Source organism: Triticum aestivum, chromosome 7D, assembly GCF_018294505.1.
Source record: "Triticum aestivum cultivar Chinese Spring chromosome 7D, IWGSC CS RefSeq v2.1, whole genome shotgun sequence".
Lineage (NCBI taxonomy): Eukaryota > Viridiplantae > Streptophyta > Magnoliopsida > Poales > Poaceae > Triticum > Triticum aestivum.
In genome coordinates, this window is record NC_057814.1 from 378,123,558 (window position 1) to 378,138,919 (window position 15,362).

The 15,362-nt window shown below is 45.5% G+C and overlaps 1 protein-coding gene across 1 annotated transcript; it reads right to left on the reverse strand.

The window, feature by feature from the left end:
• Positions 1-9,797: 9,797 nt before the first annotated feature.
• On the reverse strand, positions 9,798-15,157 carry LOC123167833 (sm-like protein LSM2). Its single transcript, XM_044585693.1, has 3 exons — positions 14,871-15,157; positions 14,641-14,799; positions 9,798-10,055 (listed from the first exon to the last, which is right to left on the reverse strand). Exons 1-3 carry the CDS (start codon positions 14,871-14,873, stop codon positions 9,936-9,938), a joined length of 282 nt encoding a protein of 93 aa, XP_044441628.1. The 5' UTR covers positions 14,874-15,157; the 3' UTR covers positions 9,798-9,935.
• Between the last annotated feature and the right edge of the window lie 205 nt (positions 15,158-15,362).

Genomic DNA, 15,362 nt, shown 5'->3' on the forward strand with positions numbered 1-15,362 from the left:
TGATAAACTCGAACCCAAATCGGAGAAATGCGTCTTCATAGGATACCAAAAATAAACTATTGGGTACACCTTCTATCACAGATCCGAATGCAAGATATTTGTTGCTAAAAATGGATCCTTTCTAGAGAAGGAGTTTCTCTCGAAATAAGTGAGTGGGAGGAAAGTAGAACTTGATGAGGTAGTTGTACCTTCTCTCGAATTGGCAAGTAGTTCATCACAGAAATCAGTTCCAGTGATACCTACACCAATTAGTGAGGAAGCTAATGATAATGATCATGAAACTTCAGATCAAGTTACTACCGAACCTCGTAGGTCAACCAGAATACGTTCCGCACCAGAGTGGTATGGTAATCCTGCTCTGGAAGTCATGTTACTAGACCATGACAAACCTACGAACTATGAGGAAGCTATGATGAGCCCAGATTCCGCAAAATGGCTTGAGGCCATGAAATCTGAGATGGGATCCATGTATGAGAACAAAGTATGGACTTTGGTTGACTTGCCCGATGATCGGCAAGCAATAGAAAATAAATGGATCTTCAAGAAGAAGACTGACGCTGATGGTAATGTTACTGTCTACAAAGCTTGACTTGTTGCGAAAGGTTTTCGACAAGTTCAAGGAGTTGACTATGATGAGACCTTCTCACCCGTAGCGATGCTTAAGTCTGTCCGAATCATGTTAGCAATTGCCGCATTTTATGATTATGAAATTTGGCAAATGGATGTCAAAATTGCATCCCTTAATGGATTTCTTAAAGAAGAGTTGTATATGATGCAACCAGAAGGTTTTGTCGATCCAAAAGGTGTTAACAAAGTGTGCAAGCTCCAGCGATCCATTTATGGACTGGTGCAAGCCTCTCGGAGTTGGAATATACGCTTTGATAGTGTGATCAAAGCATATGGTTTTATACAGACTTTTGGAGAAGCTTGTATTTACAAGAAAGTGAGTGGGAGCTCTATAGCATTTCTAATATTGTATGTGGATGACATTTGTTGATTGGAAATGATACAGAATTTCTGGATAGCATAAAAGGATACTTGAATATAAAAAATTCAATGAAAGACCTTGGTGAAGCTGCTTATATATTCGGCATCAATCTCCATAGAGATAGATCAAGACGCTTAATTGGACTTTCACAAAGCACATACCTTGATAAAGTTTTGAAGAAGTTCAAAATGGATCAGTCAAAGAAAGGGTTCTTGCCTGTGTTACAAGGTGTGAAGTTGAGTCAGACTCAATGCCCGACCACTGTAGAAGATAGAGAGAAAATGAAAGTCATTCCCTATGCATCAGCCATAGGTTCTATCATGTATGCAATGTTGTGTACCAGACCTGATGTGTGCCTTGCTATAAGTTTAGCAGGGAGGTACCAAAGTAATCCAGGAGTGGATCACTGGACAGCGGTCAAGAACATCCTAAAATACCTAAAAAGGACTAAGGATATGTTTCTCGTTTATGGAGGTGACAAAGAGCTTGTCGTAAATGGTTACGTCGATGCTAGCTTTGACACTGATCCGGATGACTCTAAGTCGCAAACCGGACACGTATTTGTATTGAATGATGGAGCTGTCAGTTGGTGCGGTTCCAAGCAGAGCGTCGTGGCGGGATCTACGTGTGAAGCGGAGTACATAGCTGCTTCTGAAGCAGCAAATGAAGGAGTCTGGATGAAGGAGTTCATATCCGATCTAGGTGTAATACCTAGTGCATCGGATCCAATGAAAATCTTTTGTGACAATACTGGAGCAATTGCCTTATCGAAGGAATCCAGATTTCACAAGAGAACCAAACACATCAAGAGACGCTTCAACTCCATCCGCGATCAAGTCAAGGAGGGAGACATAGAGATTTGCAAAATACATACGGATCTGAATGTTGCAGACCCGTTGACTAAGCCTCTTCCACGAGCAAAACATGATCAGCACCAAGACTCCATGGGTGTTAGAATCATTACAATGTAATCTAGATTATTGACTCTAGTGCAAGTGGGAGACTGAAGGAAATATGCCCTAGAGGCAATAATAAAGTTGTTATATATTTCCTTATATCATGATAAATGTTTATTATTCATGCTAGGAATTTATTAACCGGAAACTTGATACATGTGTGAATACATAGACAAAACAAAGTGTCCCTAGTATGCCTCTACTTGACTAGCTCGTTAATCAAAGATGGTTAAGTTTCCTGACCATAGACATGTGTTCTCATTTGATGAACGGGATCACATCATTAGGAGAATGATGTAATGGACAAGACCCATCCGTTAGCTTAACATAATAATCGTTAAGTTTTATTGCTATTGCTTTCTTCATGACTTATACATATTCCTTTGACTATGAGATTATGCAACTCCCGAATATCGGAGGAACACCTTGTGTGCAATCAAACATCATAGCGTAACTGGGTGATTATAAAGATGCTCTATAGGTGTCTGCAAAGGTGTTTGTTGGGTTGGCATAGATCGAGATTAGGATTTGTCACTCCGAGTATCGGAGAGGTATCTCTGGGCCCTCTCGGTAATGCACATCACGATAAGCCTTGCAAGCAATGTGACTAATGAGTTAGTTGCGGGATGATGCATTATGAAACGAGTAAAGAGACTTGCCGGTAACGATATTGAACTAGGTATGAGGATATCGACGATCGAATCTTGGGCAAGTAACATACCGATGACAAAGGGAATGACGTATGTTGTCATTGCAGTTTGACCGATAAAGATCTTCGTAGAATATGTAGGAACCGATATGAGCATCCAGGTTCCGCTGTTGGTTATTGATCGGAGATGTGTCTCGGTCATGTCTACATAGTTCTCAAACCCGTAGGGTCCGCACGCTTAACGTTCGATGGCGATTTATATTATGAGTTATGTGTTTTGGTGACCGAAGATTGTTCGGAGTCCCGGATGAGATCACAGACATGACGAGGAGTCTTGAAATGGTCGAGAGGTAAAGATTGATATATTGTACGATAGTATTCGGACACCGGAATGGTTTCGGGACGTTTCAGATATTTGTTGGAGTACTGAGAGGTTACCGGAACCCCCCGGGGAAAGTAATGGGCCTACATGGGCCATAGGGGAGAGAGAGGGGAGCCCGCAAGGGGTGCCCCCCTCCCATGGGCTGTCCGAATTGGACAAGGGGAAGGGGGCGCGGCCCCCCTTTCCTTCCCCCTCTCCCTCTCCTTCCCCCTTTCCACCTCCAAGAGAATGAAAGGGGGGCAACTTGGACTAGGAATCCTAGTCAGTTTCCCCATTGCGCGCCCCCTACGGCCGGCGGCCTCCTCCCCTCCTCCTTTATATACGGGGGCAGGGGGCACCCCAAAGCAGATCAATTGTTCTCTTAGTCGTGTGCGGTTCCCCCCTCCATAGTTTACTCCTCTGGTCATATTTCGTAGTGCTTAGGCGAAGACCTGCGCGAATCACATCACCATCACCGTCACCACGCCGTCGTGCTGACAAAACTCTCCCTCGACACTTTGCTGGATCAAGAGTTTGAGGGACGTCATCGAGCTGAACGTGTGCAGAACTCGGAGGTGTTGTACGTTCGGCGCATGATCGGTTGGATCGGGAAGACGTTCGACTACATCAACCGCGTTAAGCTAATGCTTCCACTTTCGGTCTACGAGGGTATGTGGACACACTCTTCCCCCTCGTTGCTATGCATCTCCAAGATAGATCTTGCGTGATCGTAGGATTTTTTTTAAATTGCATGCTACGTTCCCCCAACAATTTGGACACCGGAAGTGTTTCGGGGCGTACCGGGAAAGAATCGGGTCACCGGAAGGGGTTTCGGGCACCCCCTCGGCAAGTTATGGGCCTTATGGACCAAAGGAGGGGACATACCAGCCCACAAGGGGGCTGGTGCGCCCCCTCCCTTGTTTGGCCAGCCCTAGGGAAGGAAAAGGGGGAGGGCTAGCCCCTCCAGCCTTTCCCTCTCATGGGAGAAAGGAAAAGGGGGGGCGCCACCCTCCCCTGCCTTTCCCCGCACTACAAATAAGGAAAGGGGAGGCACGGCTTGGGAGGGACCCCAAGTAGGATTCCTCCTACTTGGACGCCTCCTTTGGCTGCTCCTCCCTCCCTCCCACCTATATATATGTGGGAGGGGGCGCATAGCACACAACAGACTATTGCATAGCTGTGTACGGCACCCCCCTCCACCGTTTACTCCCACAGTCATATCTTCGCGGTGCTTAGGCAAAGCCCTGCGTGGATCACTTCACCATCACCGTCACCACGCCGTTGTGTTGACGGAACTCATCTACTTCCTCGACACCTTGCTGGATGATGTCTACTACGCAACTTTATTCTTGTAGACACGTGGTGGGCCTCCAAGCGCAGAGTTTTGTAGGACAGTAGCAACTTTCCCTCAAGTGGATGACCTAAGGTTTATCAATCCGTGGGAGGCGTAGGATGAAGATGGTCTCTCTCAAACAACCCTGCAACCCAATAACAAAAAGTCTCTTGTGTCCCCAACACACCAAATACAATGGAAAATTGTATAGGTGCACTAGTTCGGCGAAGAGATGGTGATACAAGTGTAGTAATGATGGTAGATATTGATTTTTGTAATAGGAACAATAAAAACAACAAGGTAGCAATTGATAAAACGGAGCACGAACGGTATTGCAATGCTTGAAAATGAGGCCTAGGGTCCGTACTTTCGCTAGTGCAATCTCTCAACATTGCTAATATAATTGGATCATATAACCACCCCTCAAAGTGCGATGAAGAATCACTCCAAAGTTCCTATCTAGCGGAGAACATAAGAAGAAATTATTTGTAGGGTACGAAACCACCTCGAAGCTATTCTTTTCGATCGATCTATCCAAGAGTTCGTACTAAAATAACACCAAATAATTTCAGATTCAAAATACTCAATCCAACACAAAGAACCTCAAAGAGTGCCCCAAGATTTCTACCGGAGAAACAAAGACAAAAACGTGCATCAACCCCTATGCGTAGATTACCCCAATGTCACCTCGGGAATCCACGAGTTGAGTGCCAAAACATATATCAAGTGAATCAATACGATACCCCATTTTCACCATGGGTATTCATAGCAAGACATACATCAAGTTTTCTCAAATCCATAAAAGTATTCAATCCGATAAAATGAAATCTCAAAGGGAAAACTCAATTCACAACAAGATAGAGAGGGGAAAACACCATATGATCCGACTATATTAACAAAGCCCGTGATACATCAAGATCGTGACATCTCAAGAACACGAGAGAGAGAGAGAGAGAGAGAGATTAAACACATAGCTATTGGTACAAACCCTCAGCCACAAGGGTGGACCACTCCCTCCTCACTGTGGTGGCCGCCGGGATGATGAAGATGGCCACCGGTGATGATTTTCCCCTCCGCCGGAGTGCCGGAACGGGGTCTAGATTGGTTTTCGGTGGCTACAGAGCCTTGAGGCGGCGGAACTTCTGATCTAGGTTAACTTCTGATGGTTTCTCTATTTATAGGATTTTTTGGCGTCAGTTTCACGCGAAGATGGGCCTCGAGGTGAGGACAACCCACCGGGGCACGGAAAAGGGCCCAGGCGCGCCCCGGTGTCTTGTGCCCTACTCCTTCACCTTCTGGTCCTTCCACGAAGCTTCGAGGGTCTCTTTTGTTCCAAAAAAATTGTCAAAAAGTTTTAGCTCATTTGGAGAACTTTTATTTCTGCACAAAAAACAACACCACGGTAGTTCTGCCGAAAACAACGTCAGTCCGGGTTAGTTCCATGCAAATCATACCAAAACCATATAAAATTGTTGTAAACATGGCATGAATACTTCATAAATTATAGATACGTTGGAGACATCACTGGATCAAGAAGGCGAGGGACGTTATCGCGTTGAACGTGTGCAGAACTCGGAGGTGCCATACGTTCGGTACTTGATCGGTCGGAGCTAGAAGAAGTTCGACTACATCAACCGTGTTGTCAAACGCTTCCACTTTCGGTCTACGAGGGTACGTAGACACACTCTCCCCCCTCGTTGCTATGCATCTCCTAGACAGATCTTGCATGAGCGTAGGAAATGTTTTGAAATTGCATGCTACGTTTCCCAACACTCGGCTGGTAGCGACCTCTAGCAAGGCGTGCCGACCACCAAGTAGACAATGAAGCCGGTTGGTGAACCTGTATAACATGTCACACTTCTGTTCCCTTTGCCACATGATATATGTTGTTGGGCTCAAGGCGAGTCTATCATCCTTGTGCTAGCCCGACCTCTTTCTCGTTCTAGTGATGCCAACCACAAACCGGATTATCTCATAATCCTTGTCGCATGGCCATGCTTATCTTGGTCGGATCACATGAGGGGCCCAGAGTATATCTCTCCCGAACGGAGGGGCAAATCCCATCTTGCTCGACCATGTCTCGCGGCATGGGTCTGGACAAACCCGGAACCTACCTTTGTAACTACATAGTCACGGAGTAGCGTTTGGTCGGCGCAAAGCAGGTCTGTCACCATCCCGAGTACATGCGCCGGCTCAGGTCTTAGGACATAGAACATATGTTGTACTAGAGACTCACAGTTAACCTATCGTTGCGTCTCATAGTCAGGTATGTCCGACTCAGACCTTATCTCGACTCGGATCTGACTATGTCAAATTTGACCAGATCCTCCCGAGCCCATATTATCTGGCTACCATCCAATGCTCCATGGCTAGTGAGACCGAGTCATCCACCGTGTCATATGCTAGTCTAGTCGGCTGGGCGTCCACACAACCCTTTCGACTAGGGACCTTTTTAGGACAGTCATCATACAATGCATAGTCCCACAAATAAGTCACGTACTTGTTGATACACGTCATTGATAATGTCCAAGGACAATCTTTATTCATAAACACATAGGAAATATCATCATACATGATTGCCTCTAGGGCATATCTCCAATAAAATCATCACCGAGGGCCATCTTCTTCATCCCGACGGTCTTCATGGCAAGGAGGGAGTAGTTCACCGTCGGGGCTGAGCGTATGTACCAGTAGCTATGTGTTTGATCTCTCTCTCTATCTCTCTCTCTCTCCCTCTCTCTCTCTCTCTCTCTCTCTCTCTCTCTCTCTCTCTCGTGTTCTTGATCCGGCATGATCTTGATGTAACCATGGGCTTTGTTAATATAGTCGGATCATATGGTGGTTTTCCCTCTCTATCTTGTTGTGATGAATTGAGTCTTGCTCTTTGAGGTTTCCTTATATGAATTGAATATTGGATTTGACATCACTTGATGTATGTCTTGCATGTGGATACCCGTGGTGACAATGGGGTATTCTATTGAGTCACTTGATGTATGTTTTGCTAATCAACTTGTGGATTCCTGTGGTGACATTGGCGTAATCTAGGCGTAGGGGTTGATACACGTTTTTGTCCTACGTTCTCTGGTAGAAACTTTGGAGTGATTCTTTGTCGCACGTTGAGGGATTGTTATATGATTTAATTATGTTAGCATTGTGGAGAGATTGCACTAGTAAAAGTATGAACCCTAGGCCTTCTTTCCAAGCATTGCAATACCGTTTGTGCTCACTTTTACTACATGCTACCTTGCTGCTTTTATTATTTTAAATTACAAAAACCTATATCTGCTATCCATACTACACTTGTATCACCATCTCTTCGTCGAACTAGTGCACCTATACAATTTACCATTGTATTGGGTATGTTGGGGACACAAGAGATTTCTTATATTTGATTGTAGGGGTGTTTGAGAGAGACCATCTTCATCCTACGTCTCCCACGAATTGATAAACCTTAGGCCATCCACTTGAGGGAAATTTGCTACTGTCCTACAAAACTCCGCGATTGGATACCCAACCGAATCTACAAGAATAAAAGTTGCATAGTAGACATCACTTTCCGCTCCTGCCACTTTGACCTAAGCAACGGGCGGCGGCGATTGATCTACACTACTTTCCGGCAAGTCTGAGGGACTCTTTCCTTTCATTTTTCACTATGGTGACGGGGATGGCTAAGAATAAATTTTGGGGTTTGTCTCTGTTCAGTGCTAACGACATGATGGTATCATCAGCAATGCGGAATAAGGTCTCCCCACCTCGCCCTTGAACCGATGATAATTCTACGTGTCGTGTCATGAGGCATGTGGAAGATGGTGTGTCCCTCATCTGGTTCTTTGGGTCTGGCTTTTTTTCATGCAGATTTGTATCGGTTATGCGAAATGAACAAAGTGGTTGCGCGTCCGACTACAGGTTCGACTGACGAGAAGGTTTGCCAGCCTCGGCCTCATCTACTGGAACTAGGGCGTTCTACATGCCCACTTTGTGTTTTCTTCTCCGAGACAGCGACTTGCAACGTAGGGCGTTCTACTTGCCGACGTCTTCTGGTCTACATCGACAACTTCCAAGGCCACTGCTTATACAACCTCCTTGATTTAAACAAGTTTGATATGCTGAGACGGAGGTGTAGCAAACTTTGCTCACGTTGCCCGCTGATAGATGCAGGAGGAAGAAGACATCGACATCCTCAAGTATCTGGATATGTTTTATAATTTCTATAAGTTTTTTAAGGATTTGTGCCTTTAGCCTCTCTTTTGTTTTAACTTACACTCTCACTTTTTTTCTTAGATTTCGTGTTGCAGTTATCTTTTAATCTACATTTTTTTCTTCTCTCTACTCTTTCTCTCTCATCCAACTCAACAAAAATGTAAGGAATCTTGTAACGCCCGAACATCATGTACGAGCACATGGCAAATCGAACGCTTTCGATGATAAGTTTAGTGACGCGAGGATGACAACTTTAGCTGGCAAGTATAGTAACTTCGTGCTTCAGTTTATTTTTTGAGAGAAAATTGTTGTGTGTCAATTAACTTGTTATCCTTACATTACCAGAATTTCCATAAAAAGGTTCGATCTGCCATATGCTCGTACCCGACGTCATGTACTTATCATTTTCGAAATACATTATAATACCACTTTAATTCTTACGGCATGCTTACATCGTCTTATTGTACGCGTCTCCTGATGCTAGCAGAAGAAAACGTGTATCATTCTCTCGACCCACACCACACCTTACTTTTCTCTTTCTCTCGAGGATAGCATCTCTAGGTGCTTTGCTTGGGAGCAACCAAGCGCAGGAGTAGAGTACAAGTCACCGTTAATACTACCAACATCTTACACAGACAGACACACGAACAACGAGGGATGGTGGCGTCATCTCATCACCAACTGTAAAAGGTTGAAATGCCCATCTTTTGCTTCCAGCAGTGTTTGTGCTTCGCTTTAAGTACAGGTCGCACTCAACCTGATTCCCAACCAAACCATGCGCTCTACTCATCCATCTTTGACCACTCAGTCAGCAGCATGCTCTACTCATCCATCTTTGACCACTCAGTCAGCAGCATGCCAGTACATGACTACTCCCTCCGTTCCTAAATATAAATCTTCTTAAAGATTCCACTACAAACTACGTACGGATGTATATAGACATATTTTAGAATATAGATTCACTCATTTTGCTCCGTATGTAGTCCATAGTGCAATCTCTAAAAAGACTTATATTTAGGAACGGAGGGAGTACATGCCAACAATGTTAGCACTTCTCAGCAACATTGCCCAAGCAACCATGGGAAAACACGCAACAACATAGGTTGAGTCTCAGGAAATTTCAGGGATTGTCACACAGGCCACAGTTTTCATTAGTCGCAGGGAAATGTTCGGCGTTCCAAACAGGGCCTGAAAAATCTCAAAAAACCGAAGGACCTGATCTAATGACGTCAATCGAAATTTGCATCAACACCAGCAGTATAGCATGGCAATGCTTGGTTGTTGCTCTTTGATAATAGCACATTGACATATGTAACATTGGATAATTTGCACTGCAAGTGTACCACGAGCGGAGTTAAGCAATGCCGATGTCAGTCCATACATGTTCCAGTTCCACAAATCAGATTAGAATTATCTCACGGCCGAGAAAAGGGAATAAACTATATCAATCAGCCGCCCCGTGCCTCCCTCCTGGTGGCGTCATGGAGGATGTCGATGTCAACCCCGTCCTGCGGAAGCAGGACGTAACGCACCACAGATCCCCTGATGAAGCAGTTCCGCACCGATAGCTGCCAACAGGAATTGTCAGATTAGCGTGTGCAAATGAGATCAATGTTAGTACTACTTTACTAGTTTCCATAGTAGCCACGAACAGATGCATCGAGTGTTTTACAGATATACTAATTAACCGGTCGAGTATGACACGAGTGGCGTAACATACATGGTTTGTTGACCAAACATGGACATGAACGATATCTGACATACAGGCAACTATCACGGCCAACAAAACATTACACTATATGATACTAGCTTTACTTCCCTTTGGGAATACCCCATGTTCATGCACTCGTCCTTTAATTCACTCTAAGCTACCTAGGGGTTAAAGCTCTCACAATCAATTAAGGTGTACAATTTCAGATTTTGCCCCACGACTTTGACTTGGTCACTCGGTGGGTGACCTACATGGGATTTACTTTTTGTCACTGTATGGCATGTCAGTTAGACTAGGCGTTTGGTCTAACCAAATCGATCAGTTCGGTTCTTCAATTAATAAAGAAATTTGGTTCCTTCGTATATGTGATGACTGGTCGGTTACTCCACAAATGCAAAACCGATTGATTTTTGCACCTAGAACTCGGTTCAGCCCTCGGTCATGACTGAAGAGGACCGCTATTTTCTGAGAGGAACAAATCACGAGTCAAATCTTAATAAGCAAGAAACGATGGAACATACGAGCAGAAATCAAGCACTCGCAGGAATGGTAGGAGGAAGGAAATGCCAGAAATCGTTGCAGGCGAGCCGCCGGCCGCTATGCGAGTGCTATGAATGCTATCATCGGCCATGAAGAAGCCATGGCCATCGCGCGAGGAAGCCATGTGAAGCCATGTGAACGACCGGACACTATGCGTTAGGAGATTCTGGCACAACCTCCGGCCATGAAGGACAGAAGGAGCCATGGCCACAGCCGCGTACAAGTCATGGACGCTGGGACTATGCGAGGTAGGAGAACGGAGGAGGCGCTATGGTGAAGAATGGAACGCATTAGGATTGGGGGTTGCGTACGTTTGGGCGGATGTAAGGCTACGTAGGTGTAATTGGTAGATGGGCTATTGCCTATTCGGCTTAGTTTGCTAGGCCTTGATGCAATATCTCAGTCCAAAGAGCTAAGTTCGGTTTTGAACATTGCTAACCTTTTTCGACTTTGGTCTTGGTTTTCTCGATCCAGTTTTCGGTTCATGGATTTCTGCCCACCCCTACCGGACACTTGTTACACCTAGCCCGGTATGATGTCCCGTGTCACTTAGTTGCCCTTTTCGGCGGTGTGTGTCGGCTGCACATGTGTTTGCTTAATTGGGGTCCTTAGGAGAGACGAGAAGGGTCACTTTGCTACTTGCAACCGGAGACTGTGGCGTCAGTTCATTCGACTGTTGTGTCGCTCTATCTTTCTGTTCTAGCTTCCCTTCAAGTCCGTGCTCTTCCGCACCTGCTGCATCAACGAGATTGGGCAGAGTGTAGACATCGTCTGCTCCTCCATGTTGAACCTCGACCTATTGCATCAACAAGATTGGGCAGAGTGTAGAAGTCGTCCACTCCTCCGTGTTGGACCTCGACTGTTTCAGCATGGCCCTCAAGCTCGCGGGGTTCACCACCTTCTATTCACCGTTGACACTATGAACCGATGTAATGCCGCCACAATGGATGAATGATTTCTTGGCCTCGTGGGTGCTGATTTTGGTCGTATAGGCACAGATAGTTCAACTTGCGAAGGATGAAGGAGGGGAAGGACAAGTTCAGTGTCGGCATCATGGAGCCCAAGGTTGGGATCAACATCACCAAGGCCACCAGAATATGTTGCGAGTCCAGCGAGTATGTGTAAGAACTACTTCATGTCGTGTGACTGCATTTCGATTAGTTCATTGACCATCCTTTATTTTCCCTTTTGCTGTGATCCTTCTTTCAGTTTTCATTTGGTTTGGGGATAGGCAATGAGGAGAGGTCCTGTCATTCTGAATCCTGAGATTCAATGTTGATGGGGTGTTTGGTTGATGGGTTTTGGGCGACTTGTTTCCGTTTTGATTTGATGGATCTTTGGGGTTATGGTTGTTGCGATGGTGCGCACGTGCTATGTGTTCTTGCGTTGGGGAGGATGGTGCCGTCTGTCACTTTATTAGGGGCGGTGTCTTACGATTTTGTTGTTATTTCTCTGCGTTTGTTGGTTGGAGTCCTTCGGTTTCTTTGTTCTTGTGTTGCCTAGGCCTTTGTTCTTGTGTATGTGGCTGACCGTGTTCTATCAATACAAGGAACACTGAAGCAACCAGAGAGACGCTCGGAGGCAAGCGGTGCGGCATAGCGCCCATACACTTCTAGTAACAAGCAATCTTCACTAATGGTTATCTACTCTAAATACCAATGAGAGCAGTTCAAAAGGGTATCCACTCTGAAATACCTCCACAGAATATCATTAGTTCAACTTAGCTGCCCAAAAGGACAACTACATATCTACAATACTAGATCAGTGCATTATATGCTATCCAAAATGGCATGCATCACCTATTTGGTTGTATGGAAAAAAGGATATGCCATCCATTGTTTCTAAGGCGTATGTAATGGCAATAGGGGCGCCCTCCGATGGCAAAGCGTCGAGCCTGCCCTAGACAGCTTCGTAAAGCATTCACTTTAGACCATAGGGTATATGAATCGTCTTCCTAGGCATGCAAGGTGACGCCTTGGGCCAGATCAGATGCCATTGGCTGCTCCCACGCGGGGAAGAGTGGCCCGAGCGGGAAACTTTCATGGGAAAGATTGGGCCCACACGCAACCGCAAACAGGTACAAGGCGGAGGGCAGGAGAGAGGATCGGACCAAACGTCCAATCCACGCAAGAGGGATTCCTTTTCTCCTCTCTCACCTTTGGTGGCGGCTCCTTCCTCCACGGCTCCGATCTGTGCCTCTCCTCTCCGGGCTCAGCTCCCCCTCCTCTGGTGCAACAGCAAGGTGTGGCTCCCATTCTAGTCTCGCTTCTCACCTGCCCTTCACTGCTTCTATCCCACCCCTCCAATACTCTGTTTCTCCCTGCAGTGTAGCTAGATGTGCTTGGCTGCTTGCCTGTTCCTTCTCCTCTGCATCCAGATCCTCCCAAATCTGCTTCTCCATCCACAAGGCAGCAGCCCCACCACCTCTTCTCTCCTTCCCCATATTTGATCTGGTTGCTCTAGTGATTTGGCTCTTCTCTCTTTTTATTTCATGGCTGATTGGGCCTTCTCTCAGTGTTGCTGCAGTAGCCAGGTGTCCTCATGGATCCTGTGGCTGGTAATGCTTATGATCTATTCAACGATCCTAGGAGAAGAGCTACATCCGACGATCCGGCTTGGAAGTATGGGTTCTGGCCAGATTTAGAGAGGAAGGACTTACTCCAGTGTACATTGTGTGGCAAGATGATCCATGCTGGAGTGAGAAGGCTGAAGCAGCACCTTTCTGGGGGTTCTAGTGATGTGGATAAGTGTCCCGAGGCATCCATGGAGATTAGGATAGAGATGTGCAATTCCTTAAACACATATGTATGTACAGTTTATTATGTTAGTGCTAGTTGTTAAATCTCCTAATTGTCTGCCATATATTGTATATGTATGTGTCTAAGGCGTCGTCTTGCCTTGCGTTTTAGTGCCTCGCCTCGCCTTACAAACATTGATCACAGCACAATGTTAGCTTTTAAACCACAAGGTTCACACAACAATTCAATTCCGACTGTTCAGATTGTTACATGAGTAATGTGTACTGGGATTAAGGGACCAACATTTCATGTTCAGGTATTAACAACACCTTCTATAACATGTTATAAACCAGGTGAAGCACTCATTACCAATCTACAAAATTTGTTGCATGTATGCGGCTAGAATCTTAACCTTATGAAATTACCTGGCATTATTTATTACAAGAAGCTTAACCTACCAAGATCAAACGAGTACTAGCAGATTTTTGGTACAGAACGAGCTAACCATGTCTGGTTAACACTAGAGGCACTAATTTAAAACTTAACGGAATCAACATATGAGGTATGTGAAACATAACACAGAGACCCACTAGAGATACTCGTTTAAGACTTTAATTGAATCAACATATAGAATATACAGAATATAATCAGGTCGCACACGTGATGCCTTACTTATTATTTCTACCATGTCTTTAGAACTTTAGACCCAAATTGTATGTATTTCAGGAAGCGTGGATACCATCCATTTAGACAACACCCCTGAATTGAGCTATAACTAATGATATTAAGGTAGACTGCTAGGAAGTCGAATGAAGCAGAGCAACCATCACTAGTATATAACTTACAATTAGATCGCTTGCTTAAAGCTACTCTTTGGTATTTACTTCTAAGATAAACCTTAACCATTGCACCAAGAATCTGGAATCGCAAGTCTACAATCCCAACAGGAACCAACCACTACCCTGTGTTTCCTAAGTCAACGAACGCACCTTGCAGCCTATAACAAGAGTATGACACAAAAACAATCACCTAAGCAGCAAGATATTGGGTTAGTCTTCATCTAGGGAATCAAGCGATCCATATAGTGCTCTACTAAAACAGGCAGGCGGCTTATAGGCATTGACTAATTACGCACTGGCATAAGCCGGATGAAGATGATCATACCATGTGAGGATACTTGTCCTGGTCGACGACCCGAGTGTTCTCGAGCTTGATGTTGAGGTACTGATCCACCGAGTGGAGCGTGCCGCGGATGGCCAGGTCGTTCTTGAGCTCGACCGTAACCTCCTTCCCGACGAGCTCCTTGAAGTAGGAGAAGAACAGCTGTACAACAAACGAGCATCAAATCAACCATGCCGGCTTCAGGACCTGGCTCAAAAGCCTGAGCTACTCACCATATTGGCTTCAGAAAGCTCGCCGCCGATTCACCGGAGGGGGTGAGGACGCTGGTCGGCAGAGCCAGGCGGTGGTTGACGGGGTTGGGGCGCCGCCGCCGGATGGGGGTGGTGAAGGGGGGAGAGGGAGATTGAGTGGCAGGGACTCTGGTTTCTGGGAGACGGACGACGAGAACCCTAGGCTAGCGTCGCGGGCTGATTGGGCGGACAAGGCCCAGCCTGCTCTTTCGACAACTTGTTTTTTTCACGACGAAAGTATGGGACCGACCGACTAACTTTTGTTTTTTGAGCAAATCCGACCGCCTAAAGTAGGCAAATTAAAAAAAATATACTGTTCGGCGATTTTTTTCACCGGGGGGCACGACTTCTTCGAGGAAGCAGCAACTCACCTCTGGGGAGCCCGGTCAATGGGCCGACCCACATACTGCTCAGCGTGTTTTATCTTTTTTTGTTTTATATACTACTTGGATTTTCAATATTACCTACAAAAAC